General features: G+C 46.5%; 1 protein-coding gene across 1 annotated transcript in view; it reads left to right on the forward strand.

The window, feature by feature from the left end:
* The window catches only part of BTLA (B and T lymphocyte associated), a 45,152-nt gene extending 32,944 nt beyond the window's left edge, over positions 1–12,208 (forward strand). The window contains exons 6-7 of the mRNA XM_072133238.1: positions 327–379; positions 12,020–12,208. Coding sequence (XP_071989339.1) covers positions 327–379; positions 12,020–12,140 — 174 coding nt within the window. The 3' untranslated portion in view covers positions 12,141–12,208. The remainder of the gene's footprint in view (positions 1–326; positions 380–12,019) is intronic.
* The last annotated feature ends 5,789 nt before the right edge of the window (positions 12,209–17,997 follow it).

Genomic DNA, 17,997 nt, shown 5'->3' on the forward strand with positions numbered 1-17,997 from the left:
CTGTCCCACTGATCTATCTATATCGTTGACTTTATACTGGCACAGGAAGCCAACAAGCGACTAGCCGCCTCCCACAGGAAGTGCTGGTGACTGGTACAGTAGGTAGTCTCTATGGTGCCTACAGCAGGTCCTAAGCTACTTGCACCCAAGGATATGATCATAGGTGCTGCCTATTTAGAATACAGCATGTACCCGCTTCCCTGTACACCTACCCCTCATGTTAGGAACCTAGGTCACCTATCCCATTACCAATGATGCCGGTGTAGTATCCTTCACACTTTACAACCAACATTTTTGACCTCTTTTGTATTTTTTCATTATTTCAGACAGAAATATGTAGAATATTGGCAGAGAGGGAGGAAAGTGTGAATGTACAGCGGTAAGTACAATCCTATAGACACTACATGACCCTATATGTGCACTATACGGCCGAAATGTATATAGGAGAGGGTAAAAACTGAAAATTGTAATAATAAAAGCTTACATAAGGTGACAATGTAAGGAAATGTTTGCACGTAAATGAAACTTTCTGAACCTCGTTGACTTCCTGTTACCTGAGCACCGAGCATAGAACAAAGACTAGCAGATAAGATATGTGCTGCACCACCTCGGCATCATGCCCGACCACAACAAGGCACCTCATGGGATCAAATTTCACACCCACCATGACATTGGGCTATATTTCTCCGAATAAGTCCCACTCCCTGTATCATCTGCTTTCTGCTTTATTGTACATGTATCAGACGTTGATCTTCTACTCCAGTCACATTTAGAGCTGCAGTCACAATTCTTCTAGTTTCTGTCAATCTTCAGGGTCGTAGAGGTCGTGTCTCACTATTACTACTATGTATTATTTTCTGCCGTATTGCATTTTTGTGACTTCATCTAGTGTAGACTAGATTTTCGACAGATTGTAAGGTTTGGTCAAAAGAATTTTATATGCTGCTTTGGTTATTACTGGAGCAAAAACAGTATCCACACAGCTACTCGTACTTCTAGTATTTAAATACCACCTTGACCAACGCCAACAATTTACATCCTTTAATTGGCATCGTTCCACTGATTTTGGCGTATGTGGAATTTGCTTTCTTCTCACCCTTGATGAATGGACTCGATTGTTGGGTTTCGTCCGTCTGTCCCGGACTTATTGCCAGATTGGCCCCCCCCCCTGGCAATGAGCCATGGCTTTGATTGGCCAGGGCTAGTTGCTAGGTTAATTTTCCAGGCTGGCTATTCGGAAACCAAAATCCGATATGTTAGGGTTTGGTGGCCAAACCTGAACTCCAAACCTGAACACAGAACCCCAACACGACCATGGGGTCTGCTCATGTCTAGTCACCACCATTCACTATTTTAGGCTCTCTACTGGTAGAAGGGTTGAGCCTGTCCCTGCTCCAGTCCACAACCTCCCACCTCCCAGTAGAGAGTCTGTTTAGCATAGTTTCAGTACCAAATATTCTATGGGCTGCAGCAGGGAGCCCGGCTCCATCCATCTGTCGGTAAGGAGACGAAAATATTGACTTTGCTCTGGAACGGTGATGACTACAGAGAAGATTCGAAGTGCGACAGAATCAGTGGGGTAACATCTAACAAAAGATGTGAAGATTCGGTGGTTAAAGCCCGCCTTGGAGATTTATTATGGGAGGCTAAAACTCTAATGCAGGCTGCAGCTGGGACCCACAATGTAGGTTCAATAGGGCTCATTTACTAAGGGTCCGAATCGTGCACTTTTGTCGGGTTTCCCGAATTTTTCAGTTTTGCACCGAATTCCGCAGGGATTTTGGCGGAATCGTGCCGGCTCTCACACGACAGAAATCGGGGGGCGTGGCCGTCGGACAACGACGGATTCGGAAGAAAATTGTAATTTAAAAAAAACCAGGAAGAAGAAGGTGAACTCCGGAGGACCTCAGTGCAGCAGCGACACATGCAGGATATCGGACGCACGACCTTAGTGAATCCTCGTTGGAATCCTCGTTGGAGAACGCGCCGCAGGATCGCGACAAGGCTAGGTAAGTAAATGTGTCCCAATGTGTCCTTACAATATCTGTTCCGTAGGATCACTAGGAGGGTCAGACAGGGCTACCAGAGGATCCACCGGTGGGTCTATGCTCCAAGACTCAAAAAATGGGTATCATAAGACAAACTAAAGGGTCAAATCACCCCCCAGTATTATGTACTCACAGGACACATCATCCTTTACCTCTAATGCTGTAGGGAACTTGCACATTAACCCGTAATAACTAGACCCTAGTGGTGACTGCTCCAAATGGGGCAATACTGTTTGTCATTGGGGTATTTATCAAACAGGAGTAATCATAGGAGGTGAAGAGGGAACGTAGTACCAGAGTCCTGGACCCTCAGCGCTCAGGGCCGTAACGGCCCAATATGCAATAAAACTCTACGCCACATAAGATATAGAATTTTTATTAAAAAAATAAACTAAAGGTACAAAATAAAATGTACAATGACACATAAATATCGTCTTGTAGAAAGCAGAGGGACCCAAAAAACCACAAAGAGGAAACAAGGTCCAAAGCTCTGACCATGTGCCAAGTGTAAACCGGACGCACACCTGGTCCCACCTCCATACAGTAAGTGTAGGTGCCGCCGGCTGAGAAGTGGAGCAGTGACTCACACTCACCTACCCTGATACGCACCGGCACATTGCAAAACCCCTGAGCGGATATCAAGCAACAAAATGAGGAAACCAGATCAAAAAACATGTCAAAAAAGTTTCTTCTCGGTGCCACAATCACAAAAGTTTTCTATAGAAAAGTGATTTTACAATCGTTATCATCTTATCAGGGCGGCTCATAGGACGATGGACTCCCCCGGTGTGACTGTACATTGTAGGATGTGACACAATGTACACACTTCCCTTTATTAAAATTGATTTTAAGAAAACCTCTGTAGGTTTGTTCTTAAGTTGAACTTGTATGTAAGTCGGAACTGTATATTTTATAATTGTAACCCCCAGCCTGAATTTTTTTGGACTCTGTCACACTTGGATTTTAAAAATGTTGGATTGTCATAAGAACCAGGAGTAACAATAAATCTTCATTGCAGACGCCTGTGATAACTGTTACAGCTGATTATTGTAGCCTAAGGATAAAGTACAATAATTACCAACATCCAGAGGTCCATTTGTAACTAGGAGTCATCTGTAAGTTGGATTTTCTTAAGTAGGGGACTGCCTGTATACATAGGCACAGCACAGTACTACTACTCCTATCCTGTATATATGGGCACAGTATAGTACTACTACTCCTATCCTGTATATATGAGCACAGCACAGTACTACTACTCCTATCCTGTATATATGGACACAGCACAGTACTACTACTCCTATCCTGTATATATGGGCACAGTATAGTACTACTACTCCTATCCTGTATATATGGGCACAGCACAGTACTACTACTCCTATCCTGTATATATGGACACAGCACAGTACTACTACTCCTATCCTGTATATATGGGCACAGCACAGTACTACTACTCCTATCCTGTATATATGGGCACAGCACAGTACTAGTACTCCTATCCTGTATATATGGGCACAGCACAGTACTACTACTCCTATCCTGTATATATGGGCACAGCACAGTACTACTACTCCTATCCTGTATATATGAGCACAGCACATTACTACTACTCCTATCCTGTATATATGGACACAGCACAGTACTACTACTCCTATCCTGTATATATGGGCACAGCACAGTACTACTACTCCTATCCTGTATATATGGGCACAGCACAGTACTACTACTCCTATCCTGTATATATGGACACAGCATAGTACTACTACTCCTATCCTGTATATATGGGCACAGCACAGTACTACTACTCCTATCCTGTATATATGAGCACAGCACATTACTACTACTCCTATCCTGTATATATGGACACAGCACAGCACTACTACTCCTATCCTGTATATATGGACACAGCACAGCACTACTACTCCTATCCTGTATATATGGGCACAGCACAGTACTACTACTCCTATCCTGTATATATGGACACAGCACAGCACTACTACTCCTATCCTGTATATATGGACACAGCACAGCACTACTACTCCACAGGACCTCTTGTTATTCACCGCGAGAACAGCCTTGTATACACAATGGGGCACATTAAGAACAGTGCAGGGTGCGTACTATGTGCAGTGTGTACTATGTGCAGGGTGTACTATGTGCAGGGTGTACTATGTGCAGGGTGTGTACTATGTGCAGTGTGTACTATGTGCAGCATGTACTATGTGCAGGGTGTACTATGTGCAGGGTGTTCTATGTGCAGTGTGCACAATGTGTAGTGTGTGTACTATGTGCAGTGTGTTCTATGCGCAGGGTGTTTATTATGTGCAGTGTATACTATGTGCAAGGTGTACTATGTGCAGGGTGTACTATGTGCGGTGCGTACTATGTGCTGTGTGTACTATGTGCAGGGTGTACTATGTGCAGGGTGTACTATGTGCAGGGTGTGTACTATGTGCAGTGTGTACTATGTGCAGCATGTACTATGTGCAGGGTGTACTATGTGCAGGGTGTTCTATGTGCAGTGTGCACAATGTGTAGTGTGTGTACTATGTGCAGTGTGTTCTATGCGCAGGGTGTTTATTATGTGCAGTGTATACTATGTGCAAGGTGTACTATGTGCAGCGTGTACTATGTGCAGTATGTGTACAATGTTGAGCGTGTAGTATGTGCAGCGTGTACTATGTGCAGGGTGTACTATGTGCACTGTATACTATGTGCAGGGTGTACTTTATGCAGCGTGTAGTATGTGCAGCGTGTACTATGCAAAGCGTGCACTATGTACTGTGTACTATGTGCAGTGTGTATCATGTGCAGTGTCCTGTGTACTACATGAAGGGTGTACTATGTGTAGTGTGTACTATGTGCAGTGTCCTGTGTACTATGTGTAGTGTGTGTACTATGTGCAGTGTCCTGTGTACTATGTGCATTGTGTACTATGTGCAGTGTGCACTATGTGGAGTGTGCACTATGTGGAGTGTGTACTATGTGCAGTGTGTACTATGTGCAGGATGTACTATCTGCAGGGTGTACTATCTGCAGGGTGTTCTATGTGTAGTGTGCACAATGTGTAGTGTGTACTATGTGCAGCGTGTACTATGTGCAGTGTTTTTTGTACTATGTGCAGGGTGTACCATCTGCAGGGTGTACTATGTGCAGTGTGTACTATGTGCAGTGTGTACTATGTGCAGGGTGTACTATGTGCAGGGTGTACTACGTGCAAGGTGTGTACTATGTGCAGGGTGTGTACTATGTGCAGTGTGTACTATGTGCAGGGTGTACTATGTGCAGGGTGTACTATGTGCAGGGTGTACTATGTGCGGTGTGTACTATGTGCAGTGTGTACTATGTGCAGGGTGTACTATGTGGGGTGTGTACTATGTGCAGTGTGTACTATGTGCAGTGTGTACTATGTGCAGGGTGTACTATGTGCAGGGTGTGTACTATGTGCAGGGTGTACTATGTGCAGGGTGTACTATGTGCAGTGTGTACTATGTGCAGGGTGTACTATGTGCAGTGTGTACTATGTGCGGTGTGTACTATGTGCGGTGTGTACTATGTGCAGGGTGTACTATGTGCAGGGTGTACTATGTGCGGTGTGTTCTATGTGCAGTATGTACTATGTGCAGTGTGTACTATGTGCAGGGTGTACTATGTGCAGGGTGTACTATGTGCAGAGTGTGTACTATGTGCAGGGTGTGTACTATGTGCAGTGTGTACTATGTGCAGGGTGTACTATGTGCAGGGTGTACTATGTGCAGTGTGTACTATGTGCAGGGTGTACTATGTGCGGTGTGTACTATGTGCAGTGTGTACTATGTGCAGGGTGTACTATGTGCAGTGTGTACTATGTGCAGTGTGTACTATGTGCAGGGTGTACTATGTGCAGGGTGTGTACTATGTGCAGGGTGTGTACTATGTGCAGTGTGTACTATGTGCAGGCTGTACTATGTGCAGGGTGTACTATGTGCAGGGTGTACTATGTGCAGGGTGTACTATGTGCAGGGTGTGTACTATGTGCAGTGTGTACTATGTGCAGTGTGTACTATGTGCAGGGTGTACTATGTGCAGTGTGCACTATGTGCAGGGTGTGTACTATGTGCAGTGTGTACTATGTGCAGGCTGTACTATGTGCAGGGTGTACTATATGCAGGGTGTACTATGTGCAGTGCCCTGTGCAGTCTGCAGGGGGCGCCAGATTCATGTAGTGGGATTGGAGCAGTTTACAGCAGTTCTTCGAAATCTTATGTACAAGTAATAGAAGCAGCCATGAATCTCAGGAGGATAGTCTGCTGTGCATTTGGCTCCTACATACAGATGTCCAGGGATAGAGTAGATCCATCTAATGGTCACTGGATGGATGATAGTGGAGTCGGCGGCTACTACTCCACTTATCCTCAGAGTATAACAGCAAGTTTACCGTATGAGTAAGTCTTTTGGTGCCGAAGGGTTAATTGGATGTATCTAAGCAATTGATCCTGTAAAGAGATTGTACAGGAATCTTGCAGCTGGGGAAGAGGAAGCCAAAGTGCACCTACCCTTGTGTTCCTACCTGGCTTTAGCTTCCCATTCCCCCCCACCCCCTTTATAATACCTCACTGTGCCCCCTCCTTATCACCCCCCCCCCCTTTATAATACCTTACTGTGCCCCCTCCTTATCACCCCCCCCCTCAGAGGACACAGATGAAGATTATATTAGGACATGCCTCTGAGTACTGGAGCAGGGAGCACTGCTGGGCATGGATATAATCAAGGGGGAATATTCGGAACCCAGGATATGGTGGGGATTTCCTTTAAAGGGGGGCACAGTGGAGGAGGAGTCACATTCATCCCCAAAAAATATTTTGTAAATTTTATCAATAACTTACATAAAATGTTGCCGTTATAAAATACAAGACATCCTGCAAAAAACAAGCCCTTAAGCAGAAAGCTTGAGAGTAACAGAAAAAACGGTAACAAAGTATCAGTAATAAAAGTGTCAATAATGGATCTGCACATTCAGATGGGGCCGGACCCCCGCAGTTATATCTAGTGCCCCTCCCTGCATGTACATGATGTAGAGATGTCCTCTGCCATCTAGTGGCCACATCTGGTGCTACATGTGTAATCATTTTTATGGTCGGATGGTATAGATTGCTATAGGTTTGTTGTTCCTCGCTGACTCCTTGCTGAGCTTGTGATTACATAAAGTAAATAATCTGAAACTCAGACTCAGTGAGAGAAATCACAGCTATTACAACTGTTAGAAAGTTTTATGCAGATTAATTATATATGTGAAGTTAGAATAGTGTAGCGTATTTAAAATGTGATGGTACATAATGTCCTATCTGCAAGCAGCATGTTATAGAGCAGGAGGAGCTGAGCAGACTGTACATAGTGTCCTATCAGCAGGCAGCATGTTATAGAGCAGGAGGAGCTGAGCAGATTGTACATAGTGTCCTATCTGCCTGCAGAATGTTATAGAGCAGGAGGAGCTGAGCAGACTGTACATAGTATCCTATCTGCAGGCAGCATGTTATAGAGCAGGGGGAGCTGAGCAGATTGTACATAGTGTCCTATCTGCAGGCAACATGTTATAGAGCAGGGGGAGCTGAGCAGATTGTACATAGTGTCCTATCTGCCTGCAGAATGTTATAGAGCAGGAGGAGCTGAGCAGACTGTACATAGTGTCCTATCTGCAGGCAGCATGTTATAGAGCAGGGGGAGCTGAGCAGATTGTACATAGTGTCCTATCTACAGGCAACATGTTATAGAGCAGGGGGAGCTGAGCAGATTGTACATAGTGTCCTATCTGCCTGCAGAATGTTATAGAGCAGGAGGAGCTGAGCAGACTGTACATAGTGTCCTATCTGCAGGCAGCATGTTATAGAGCAGGGGGAGCTGAGCAGATTGTACATAGTGTCCTATCTGCAGGCAGCATGTTATAGAGCAGGAGGAGCTGAGCAGATTGTACATAATGGGGCACATTTACTTACCCGGCCCATTCGCGATCCAGCGGCGCGTTCTCTGCACAGGATTCGGGTCCAGCTGGGATTTAAGATGGTAGTTCCTCCGCCGTCCACCAGGTGGCGCTGCAGCGCCGAAAATAATCTTAACGCCCCGGAATGCACCATCCCATAGAAGGTGAAGGTGAGCGCTCCCCAAGCGACACATTTTCGGTTTTTAAATGCGGCGGTTTTTCCGAATACGTCGGGTTTTCGTTCGGCCACGCCCCCCCGATTTCTGTCGCGCGCATGCCGGCCCCGATGCGCCACAATCCGATCGCGTGCGCCAAAAACCCGGGGCAATTCATGTACAAGCGGCGCAAATCGGAAATATTCGGGTAACACGTCGGGAAAACGCGAATCGGGCCCTTAGTAAATGACCCCCAATGTCCTCTCTGCAGGCAGCATGTTATAGAGCAGGAGGAGCTGAGCAGATTGTACATATTGTCCTATCTGCGGGTAGCATGTTATAGAGCAGGAGGAGATGAGCATATTGTACAAAGTGTTCTATCTGCAGGCAGCATGTTATAGAGCAGGAGTAGCTGAGCATATTATTCATAGTGTCCTATGAGCAGGCAGCATGTTATAGAGCAGACAGAGCTGAGCAGATTGTACATAGTGTGATATCAGTAAGCAGCATGTTATAGAGCAGGAGTAGCTGAGCAGATTGTACATAGTGTCCTATCTGCAGGCAGCATGTTATAGAGCAGGAGGAGCTGAGCAGATTTTACATAGTGTACTATCTGCAGGCAGCATGTTATAGAGCTGGAGGAGCTGAGCAGATTGTGCATAGTGTCCTATCTGCAGGTAGCATGTTATAAAGCAGGAGGAGCCTAGCAGATTGTACATACTGACCTATCTGCAGGCAGCATGTTATAGAGCAGGAGGAGCTGAGCAGATTGTACATAGTGACCTATCTGCAGGCAGCATGTTATAGAGCAGGAGGAGCTGAGCAGATTTTACATAGTGTCCTATCTGCAGGCAACATGTTATAGAGCAGGAGGAGCTGAGCAGATTGTACATAGTGTCCTATCTGCAGGCAGCATGTTACAGAACAGGAGGAGCTGAGCATATTGTACATTGTGTGCTATCTGCAGGCAGCATGTTACAGAGCAGGAGGAGCTGAGCAGATTGTACATAGTGTCCTATCTGCAGGCAGCATGTTATAGGGCAGGAGGAGCTGAGCAGATTGTACATAGGGTCCTATCTGCAGGCAGCATGTTATAGAGCAGGAGGAGCTGAGCAGATTTTACATAGTGTCCTATCTGCAGGCAGCATGTTATAGAGCAGGGGGAGCTGAGCAGAGTATACATAGTGTCCTATCTGCAGGCAACATGTTATAGAGCAGGAGGAGCTGAGCAGATTCTACATAGTGTCCTATCTGCAGGCAGCATGGTATAGAGCAGGAGGAGCTGAGCATATTGTACATTGTGTGCTATCTGCAGGCAGCATGTTACAGAGCAGGAGTAGCTGAGCAGATTGTACATAGTGTCCTATCTGAAAGCAGCATGTTACAGAGCAGGAGAAGCTGAGAAGATTGTATATAGTGTCCCCACATCCTTTGTAATGCTGCACTATTGAATGGAGCATCACTAGGGGTTAAACAACTAGTGCTCATTGAGGTAACCAATCCCTGGGGACTTTTACTTTTGTCCTGTATAAATCACTTTCTAGTTTCTTATTATGAAGATACAATCACTTGTGCATTCAGTGTCTGATAATATCGTGTCGCTTTCTTGGAAGAAATATCTCAAAATAATTCACCAGTTGAAGTGAATGTCTGCACTACATATAACTACCACTAGGCGGTGGCATTGTAGTCAGTACAGCTATATTAACCCTTTCTTACAACATTCAGGGAGCAGATATTCCAGATGCCCTTGAAATGCAATTTAAAATGAATTTTGATCTTGTGAACATGGATGTAAGATCCAGGATTAGGTAGAACCTCTTCTTAAAAGCAATCAGTGCTTCTGACAGCTCCTATTGTGACCCCTGTATTTCCCCCTTATATTGTGGCCCCTGTCATCTCTCCCTCATATTGTGGCCCATCAACTCCTCCTCATACTGCGTCCTCTCATCTATAGTAAATAGCCAGCCTGCCCTCAGTAGTATACAGCCAGCCAGCCCCCAGTAGTATATAGCCAGCTAGCCCTCATGTAGTATACAGCCAGCCCCATGTAGTATACAGCCAGCCAGCCCCCGTGTAGTATATAGCCAGCCAGCCCCCAGTAGTATATAGTCAGCTAGCCCTCATGTAGTATACAGCCAGCCAGCCCCATGTAGTAAACAGCCAGCCAGCCCCCAGTAGTATATAGCCAGCTAGCCCTCATGTAGTATACAGCCAGCCCCCAGTAGTATATAGCCAGCTAGCCCTCATGTAGTATACAGCCTGCCAGCCCCCTGTAGTATACAGCCAGCCCCCAGTAGTATACAGCCAGCCAGCCCCCATGTAGTATACAGCCAGCTAGCCCCCATGTAGTATACAGCCAGCCCCCTGTAGTATACAGCCAGCCATCCCCCAGTAGCAAACAGCCAGCCAGCCCCCAGTAGTATACAGCCAGCCAGCCCCCTGTAGTATACAGCCAGCCATCCCCCAGTAGCAAACAGCCAGCCCCCTGTAGTATACAGCCAGCCAGCCCCCAGTAGTGTACAGCTATCCAGCCCCCATGTAGTATACAACCAGCCAGCCCCCATGTAGTATACAGCCAGCCACCAGTAGTATACCACCAGCCTCCATGTAGTATTCAGCCAGACAGCCCCTATGTAGTATACAGCCTGCCTGCCCCCTGTGGTATACAGCCTGCCTGCCCCCTGTAGTATTCAGCCAGCCTGTTCCCATGTAGTATATAGCCTGCCTGCCCCCTGTAGTATTCAGCCAGCCAGCCCCCTGTAGTATATAGCCTGCCAGCCGCCTGTAGTATACAGTCAGCCAGCCCCCTGGAGTATACAGCCTGCCATCCCCCAGTAGTATACAGCCAGCCAGCCACCAGTAGTATACAGCCAGCCTCCATGTAGTATTCAGCCAGACAGCCCCCTGTAGTATACAGCCTGCCGGCCCCCAGTAGTGTACAGCCAGCCCCCTGTAGTATATAGCCTGCCATCCCCCAGTAGTATACAGCCAGCCAGCCCCCTGTAGTATATAGCCTGCCATCCCCCAGTAGTATACAGCCAGCCAGCCCCCTGTAGTATATAGCCTGCCATCCCCCAGTAGTATACAGCCAGCCAGCCACCAGTAGTATATAGCCAGCCTCCATGTAGTATTCAGCCAGACAGCCCCTATGTAGTATACAGCCTGCCTGCCCCCTGTGGTATACAGCCTGCCTGCCCCCTGTGGTATATAGCCATCCTGCCCCCTGTGGTATATAGCCAGCCTGCCCCCTGTGGTATACAGCCTGCCTGCCCCCTGTGGTATACAGCCTGCCTGCCCCCTGTGGTATATAGCCTGCCTGCCCCCTGTGGTATATAGCCATCCTGCCCCCTGTGGTATATAGCCAGCCTGCCCCCTGTGGTATATAGCCTGCCTGCCCCCTGTGGTATATAGCCTGCCTGCCCCCTGTGGTATATAGCCATCCTGCCCCCTGTGGTATATAGCCTGCCTGCCCCCTGTTGTATATAGCCTGCCTGCCCCCTGTGGTATATAGCCATCCTGCCCCCTGTGGTATATAGCCATCCTGCCCCCTGTGGTATATAGCCTGCCTGCCCCCTGTGGTATATAGCCTGCCTGCCCCCTGTGGTATATAGCCTGCCTGCCCCCTGTGGTATATAGCCATCCTGCCCCCTGTGGTATATAGCCTGCCTGCCCCCTGTGGTATATAGCCAGCCTGTATAAGAAAAATAATACATCAGAACAATAACCTCTGATCATGACATTCATTCCTTATTATTTTGGGTCGGACACTAGAGGGGCCGCGTATTTCAATGTTAGTCGTGTTCAAAAATGTCTCTTGTCTATTTCTTATTATGAATATTTTTACATTTCTATTTTTGTAGCATTAAAGAAAATCATTTGGAGATAGAAGTATCTGAATGTATTACATGGAGAAGTTTCCCTCCTTCCTCCTCCCCTGGGAGCGGTGATCTCAGAGAACATGGATGTGTTACAGTTACATGATGGCTTCCTCCTCGCTCTCTCACGCTCCGAATATTTCTAGTGTCAATTATGATAAAAGTCTGACAGCTCCGGAGCCACCGCTGGGTTACTGGGGGGGTGGGGGGGTGGGGGGAGGGGGGAGGTCATCGGACAAGAGGTCTCAGACTCAATTAGGAAATTTTTTCCAAGCTGATTGTGTAGAAGACATTTGCTATTAATGCCTTTGCAGGAGTGCAGAGACTCACAGCCATTGATGCTCCACTGGGGGATTGTGGGAAATATGCAAATACTTTTTCCAGGATGGGACAAGGAAAACATTGCCTCTTAGCTACTTTATAAGGCAGCTCCCTCATCTACAACATTGGGGGTCATTTACTAAGGGCCCGAATCGCGTTTTTATGGTGGGTTACCCGTATTTTTCCGTTTTGCGCTGATATTCCCTGAATTGCCCCTGGTTTTTGGTGCACGCGATCGGATTGTGGCGCATTGGCGCCGGCGTGCACGCAACGGAAATGGGGGGGGGGGCGTGGCCGTAAGAAAACTTGACGGATTCGGAAAAACTGCCGCGTTTAAAAAATAAAAAAGTGATGCTTGACACGCGCTTACCTGCACCCAGCGTAGGACAGTGAACTTCAGTGCATTCTGAGGAACTTCAGCGCAGCAGCGACACCTGGTGGACGTCAGAGGAACTGCCTTTATGAATCGCCGGAAGACCCGAATCCTCCACATAGAATGCACCGCTGGATCGCGAATGGACCGGGTAACTAGATCTGCCCCACTGTCTATAAACCTGAGGTTGTTTTTCTATTCATTCATAGGAGCAGATAAATTACTATAATACATTCTGACTATAATCTATGTAAGACACCCAAAAGACCCTACTGACCCTCACTGGGTTACATCCGGTTCCATCATGGAGGAAATATAGCACTGCATACTGTCCAATCCATCCTGTCGTAGTAAACAGTATATTCATAGGTAATCAGGGTCGGCTCCAGGTATCAGTAGGCCCCTGGGCGACAGAGCCTTAGTGGGCCCCATTGCAGTGAACTTACACGGCAGCATAAAAAATTCTGAAACTAAAACAGTCTCCTGTTCCCTAAAATATTCCCTAACTTATCATCCCAAACATGGTTATTTAATATACAGCCCCTCATGGTTATATTATATAAGCTCTATCACACCCTATGAAATCAGTAGATACCGTCCTCTCTCTCCCCATGGATTCCTTATATACAGCCTTATGTGGCCCCCCCAGCAGCTCTGGGCCCTGGGACCTGCTCCCGTATGCCCAGTGCTGGTGCCAGCCCTGTAGTTAATACAGAGAACAGACGTTTACTGATACATTGTAACAACCAGTCTCGGAAGAAAATTCCTTGGCTCCGTCCCAGAGGAGATAATTCGGAGGTCTTCCCTCTACCTATAATGTACATGTGTCCATCCATTAATGATTACATTGTTATATTGTGGAATGGCGGATACACAACGGATGGGGCTGTCTTCTTCCTGCTCCATAGATAATCTAGTGGAACGTTGGCACCACTGCAGGTGCCACAGCCACCGGATGTTTCCATCCACGTAAGTTTCGTGATCTTTATTTTATTATTTTCCTGTTATTAAATCTTGTGGTACCCCCCCCCCCCCCCCCACTATTTTGGCCCTTGCTAGTACAAGTAAGAGGCACGTAAGACAAAAACTGAATTTCATTGTAACCCCCAATTTTTTAAGCTGGTGATTTGGAGCGTCCGTAAATTTTTCAAAAATAAAATGTCATTAAAATGGTTAAAACGACTTTTGGAGATTTTTTATTTGTTTTTCTACTCAAAAGTTTTATATTCAGTCGTAAACTTCTGTGCCCTTTATTCAGTCGCACAATCTTGAGCTCTGAAATAATGTTTTTCTTTCCTTTATGGATATTTTAGAGACTTTCCCTCGTATTTTTTTCCATGGTCTCTTCTCCACCCTAATCCTCTGGCCTCAGACTGTGACACATGCCGGGTGCTTTGTTAGGTGATATCCGGACAGTGTTTGGATAAATGTCTTTAATCTTGGTTTTGATAAGACGTGACATGATTTATCCATGAATAAGATGTTAATTAATGTGTTTTCCCTTTTAGACTTTTCCCTTTTAGATACAGACTCTAAGTTGAACAGTGTGGTGTGAGGGGTATATATGATATATGTGAGGACACGGTGTGGTCAGTTGTGGTGTGTATGATATATGTGCGTGATACATAAGAAATACACTCACTGTCCACTTTATTATGTCCACCATGCTAGTAACGGGTTGGACCCCCTTTTGCCTTCAGAACTGCCTCAATTCTTCGTGGCATAGATACAACAAGGTGCTGGAAGCTCCTCAGAGATTTTGCTCCATATTGACATGATGGCATCACACAGTTGCCGCAGATTTGTCGGCTGCACATCCATGATGCGAATCTCCCGTTCCACCACATCCCAAAGATGCTCTATTGGATTGAGATCTGGTGACTGTGGAGGCCATTTGTGTCCAGTGACCTCATTGTCATGTTCAAGAAACCAGTCTGAGATGCTTCCAGCTTTATGACATGGCGCATTATCCTGCTGAAAGTAGCCATCAGATGTTGGGTACATTGTGCTCATAAAGGGATGGACATGGTCAGCAACAACACCATGACACCACCACCACCAGCCTGACCCGCTGATACAAGGCAGGATGGATCCATGACACCACCACCACCAGCCTGAGCCGCTGATACAAGGCAGGATGGATCCATGACACCACCACCACCAGCCTGAGCCGCTGATACAAGGCAGGATGGATCCATGCTTTCATGTTGTTGTACCAAATTCTGACCCTACCATCCGAATGTCGCAGCAGAAATCGAGACTCATCAGACCAGGCAACGTTTTTCCAATCTTCTACTGTCCAATTTCGAGGAGCTTGTGCAAATTGTAGCCTCAGTTTCCTGTTCTTAGCTGAAAGGAGTGGCACCCGGTGTGGTCTTCTGCTGCTGTAGCCCATCTGCCTCAGTTGGACGTACTGTGCATTCAGAGATGCTCTTCTGCCTACCTTGGTTGTAACGGATGGCGATTCTATTAGCTCGAACCAGTCTGCCCATTCTCCTCTGACCTCTGGCATCAACAAGGCATTTCCGCCCACAGAACTGCCGCTCACTGGATGCTTTTTCTTTTTCTGACCATTCTCTGTAAACCCTAGAGATGGTTGTGCGTGAAAATCCCAGTAGATCAGCAGTTTCTGAAATACTCAGACCAGCCCTTCTGGCACCAACAACCATGCCACGTTCAAAGGCCACAAATCACCTTTCTTCCCCATACTGATTATCGGTTTGAACTGCAGGAGATTGTCTTGACCATGTCTACATGCCTAAATGCACTGAGTTGCCGCCATGTGATTGGCTGATTAGAAATTAAGTGTTAACGAGCAGTTGGACAGGTGTACCTAATAAAGTGGCCGGTGAGTGTATATGGGGTGCACAAAGTAGTCTATTGTGTTGTATGAGGCATTTTCAGTTGTATAGTAAGGGTTATGTATTATTCAGGAGCACAGTGTGGGGCTTACTGCAAGTGAAAATGTTTTCTTTTAGTGGCGCAATTGTCACTTGCGAAAAGTCCACCAAAAAATTACCATGGTGCACCAGGCTAGTACGGAGGAGAAGGCAGCTGTGATTGATTTATACAGTAAACAGTGTATGTGTCTGCCTAATGGTAGCCCTTAAATTCAGTACAATTGATATATTTATGTGTGGAGGTTTATTTACTACTTTTATATCTTCATGTGTGTGGTATATTTATTTCTGTTATATATTTATGTGTTGATATATTCATTGCCGGTATATTCTCTGCAGGTATGTATTTACTTGTGCATGATATTTACTGCAGGTATGTATTTACTTGTGCATGATATTTACTGCAGGTATGTATTTACTTGTGCATGATATTTACTGCAGGTATGTATTTACTTGTGCATGATATTTACTGCAGGTATGTATTTTGCCCTCAGGAAGCAGAAATGTTGGGTACACAGCTGTATTAGACATTTATGGAGTATGAACTACTTCATAAATGGAGGGAGGACCAAAGGGTAGTTAGATCCCTGTATACATGGTACCTGTGTTATAACTTTGCATTGAGGCCCAGGTGCTTCCTGTAGCACTTCTGTATATGAGCGGCCACCATCCAGGCTGCTGCATCATGTAAACCGCATTAAATCTAATTTCCCAAACTGTCAAGTAAAACAATAGAAGTGAATGACTTAAAGGAAATGTCCACATCTTATACCAGGCGATGTTATTTCTGGATCAGGAAGTCAGTGCCTATCACTACAACGACTTTCCACACTATATAAACAATCATAAAACATATCCCTGGCCCCGCCCTAATCATCTCAGGGGTTCTGTACATTTCATTTTATCTTTACAGGAGAAACATTTTTATCTTCCTAAACTTCTTTGTGTTCTTCTCCATTAGCAGAATTATCAGGAATGTTCAGAAACCTCTGAATGGTGACCGGCCTATAGGGATGTACATTACTAATAGGACAGACTCCCCCCTCCCCCTGTGGTCCCTGGAAAAATCTGTGTGACTGGTCATTGCCTCATAACTCGGCCAGACCCCCCTCTTTACTAGCATTTATGATGCTCCCTTTCCTGCTGCCCCCACTTTATAGTGTCCCCTTTCTGTAGACCCCTACTTATAGTGTCCCCTCTCTGTAGCCCCTCCTTATAGTGTCCCCTTTCTGTAGACCCCTACTTATAGTGTCCCCTTTCTGTATTCCCCTCCTTATAGTGTCCCCTTTCTGTAGCCCCCTCCTTACAGTGTTCCCTTTCTGTAGCCCCCTCCTTATAGTGTTCCCTTTCTATAGCCCCCTCCTTATAGTGTCCCCTCTCTGTAGCCCCCTCCTTATAGTCGCATTTCTGTATTCCCCTCCTTATGGTGTCCCCTTTCTGTAGCCCCCTCCTTATAGTGTTCCCTTTCTGTAGCCCCCTCCTTATAGTGTCCCCTCTCTGTAGCCCCCTCCTTATAGTGTCCCCTTTCTGTAGCCCCCTCCTTATAGTGTCGCCTTTCTGTATCCCCCTCCTTATAGTGTCCCCTTTCTGTAGCCCCCTCCTTATAGTGTCCCCTTTCTGTATTCCCCTCCTTATAGTGTCCCCTCTCTGTAGACCCCTACTTATAGTGTCCCCTTTCTGTAGACCCCTACTTATAGTGTCCCCTTTCTGTATTCCCCTCCTTATAGTGTCACCTTTCTGTAGCCCCCTCCTTAAAGTGTCCCCTCTCTGTAGCCCCCTCCTTATAGTGTCCCCTTTCTGTAGCCCCCTCCTTATAGTGTCCCCTCTCTGTAGCCCCCTCCTTATAGTGTCCCCTCTCTGTAGCCCCCTCCTTATAGTGTCCCCTTTCTTTAGCCCCCTCCTTATAGTGTCCCCTCTCTAGATCCCCCTCATTATAGTGTCCCCTCTCTGTATCCCCCTCCTTATAGTGTGCCCTTTCTGTAGCCCCCTCCTTATAGTGTCCCCTCTCTGTATCCCCCTCCTTATAGTGTGCCCTTTCTGTAGCCCCCTCCTTATAGTGTCCCCTCTCTGTATCCCCCTCCTTATAGTGTCCCCTCTCTGTATCCCCCTCCTTATAGTGTGCCCTTTCTGTAGCCCCCTCCTTATAGTGTCCCCTCTCTGTATTCCCCTCCTTATAGTGTCCCCTCTCTGTATTCCCCTCCTTATAGTGTCCCCTTTCTGTAGCCCCCTCCTTATAGTGTCCCCTTTCTGTAGTCCCTCCTTACAGTGTTCCCTTTCTGTAGCCCCCTCCTTATAGTGCCCCTCTCTGTAGCCCCCTCCTTATAGTGTCCCCTCTCTGTATCCCCCTCCTTATAGTGTCCCCTTTCTGT

Source organism: Engystomops pustulosus, chromosome 2, assembly GCF_040894005.1.
Source record: "Engystomops pustulosus chromosome 2, aEngPut4.maternal, whole genome shotgun sequence".
Taxonomy (NCBI): domain Eukaryota; kingdom Metazoa; phylum Chordata; class Amphibia; order Anura; family Leptodactylidae; genus Engystomops; species Engystomops pustulosus.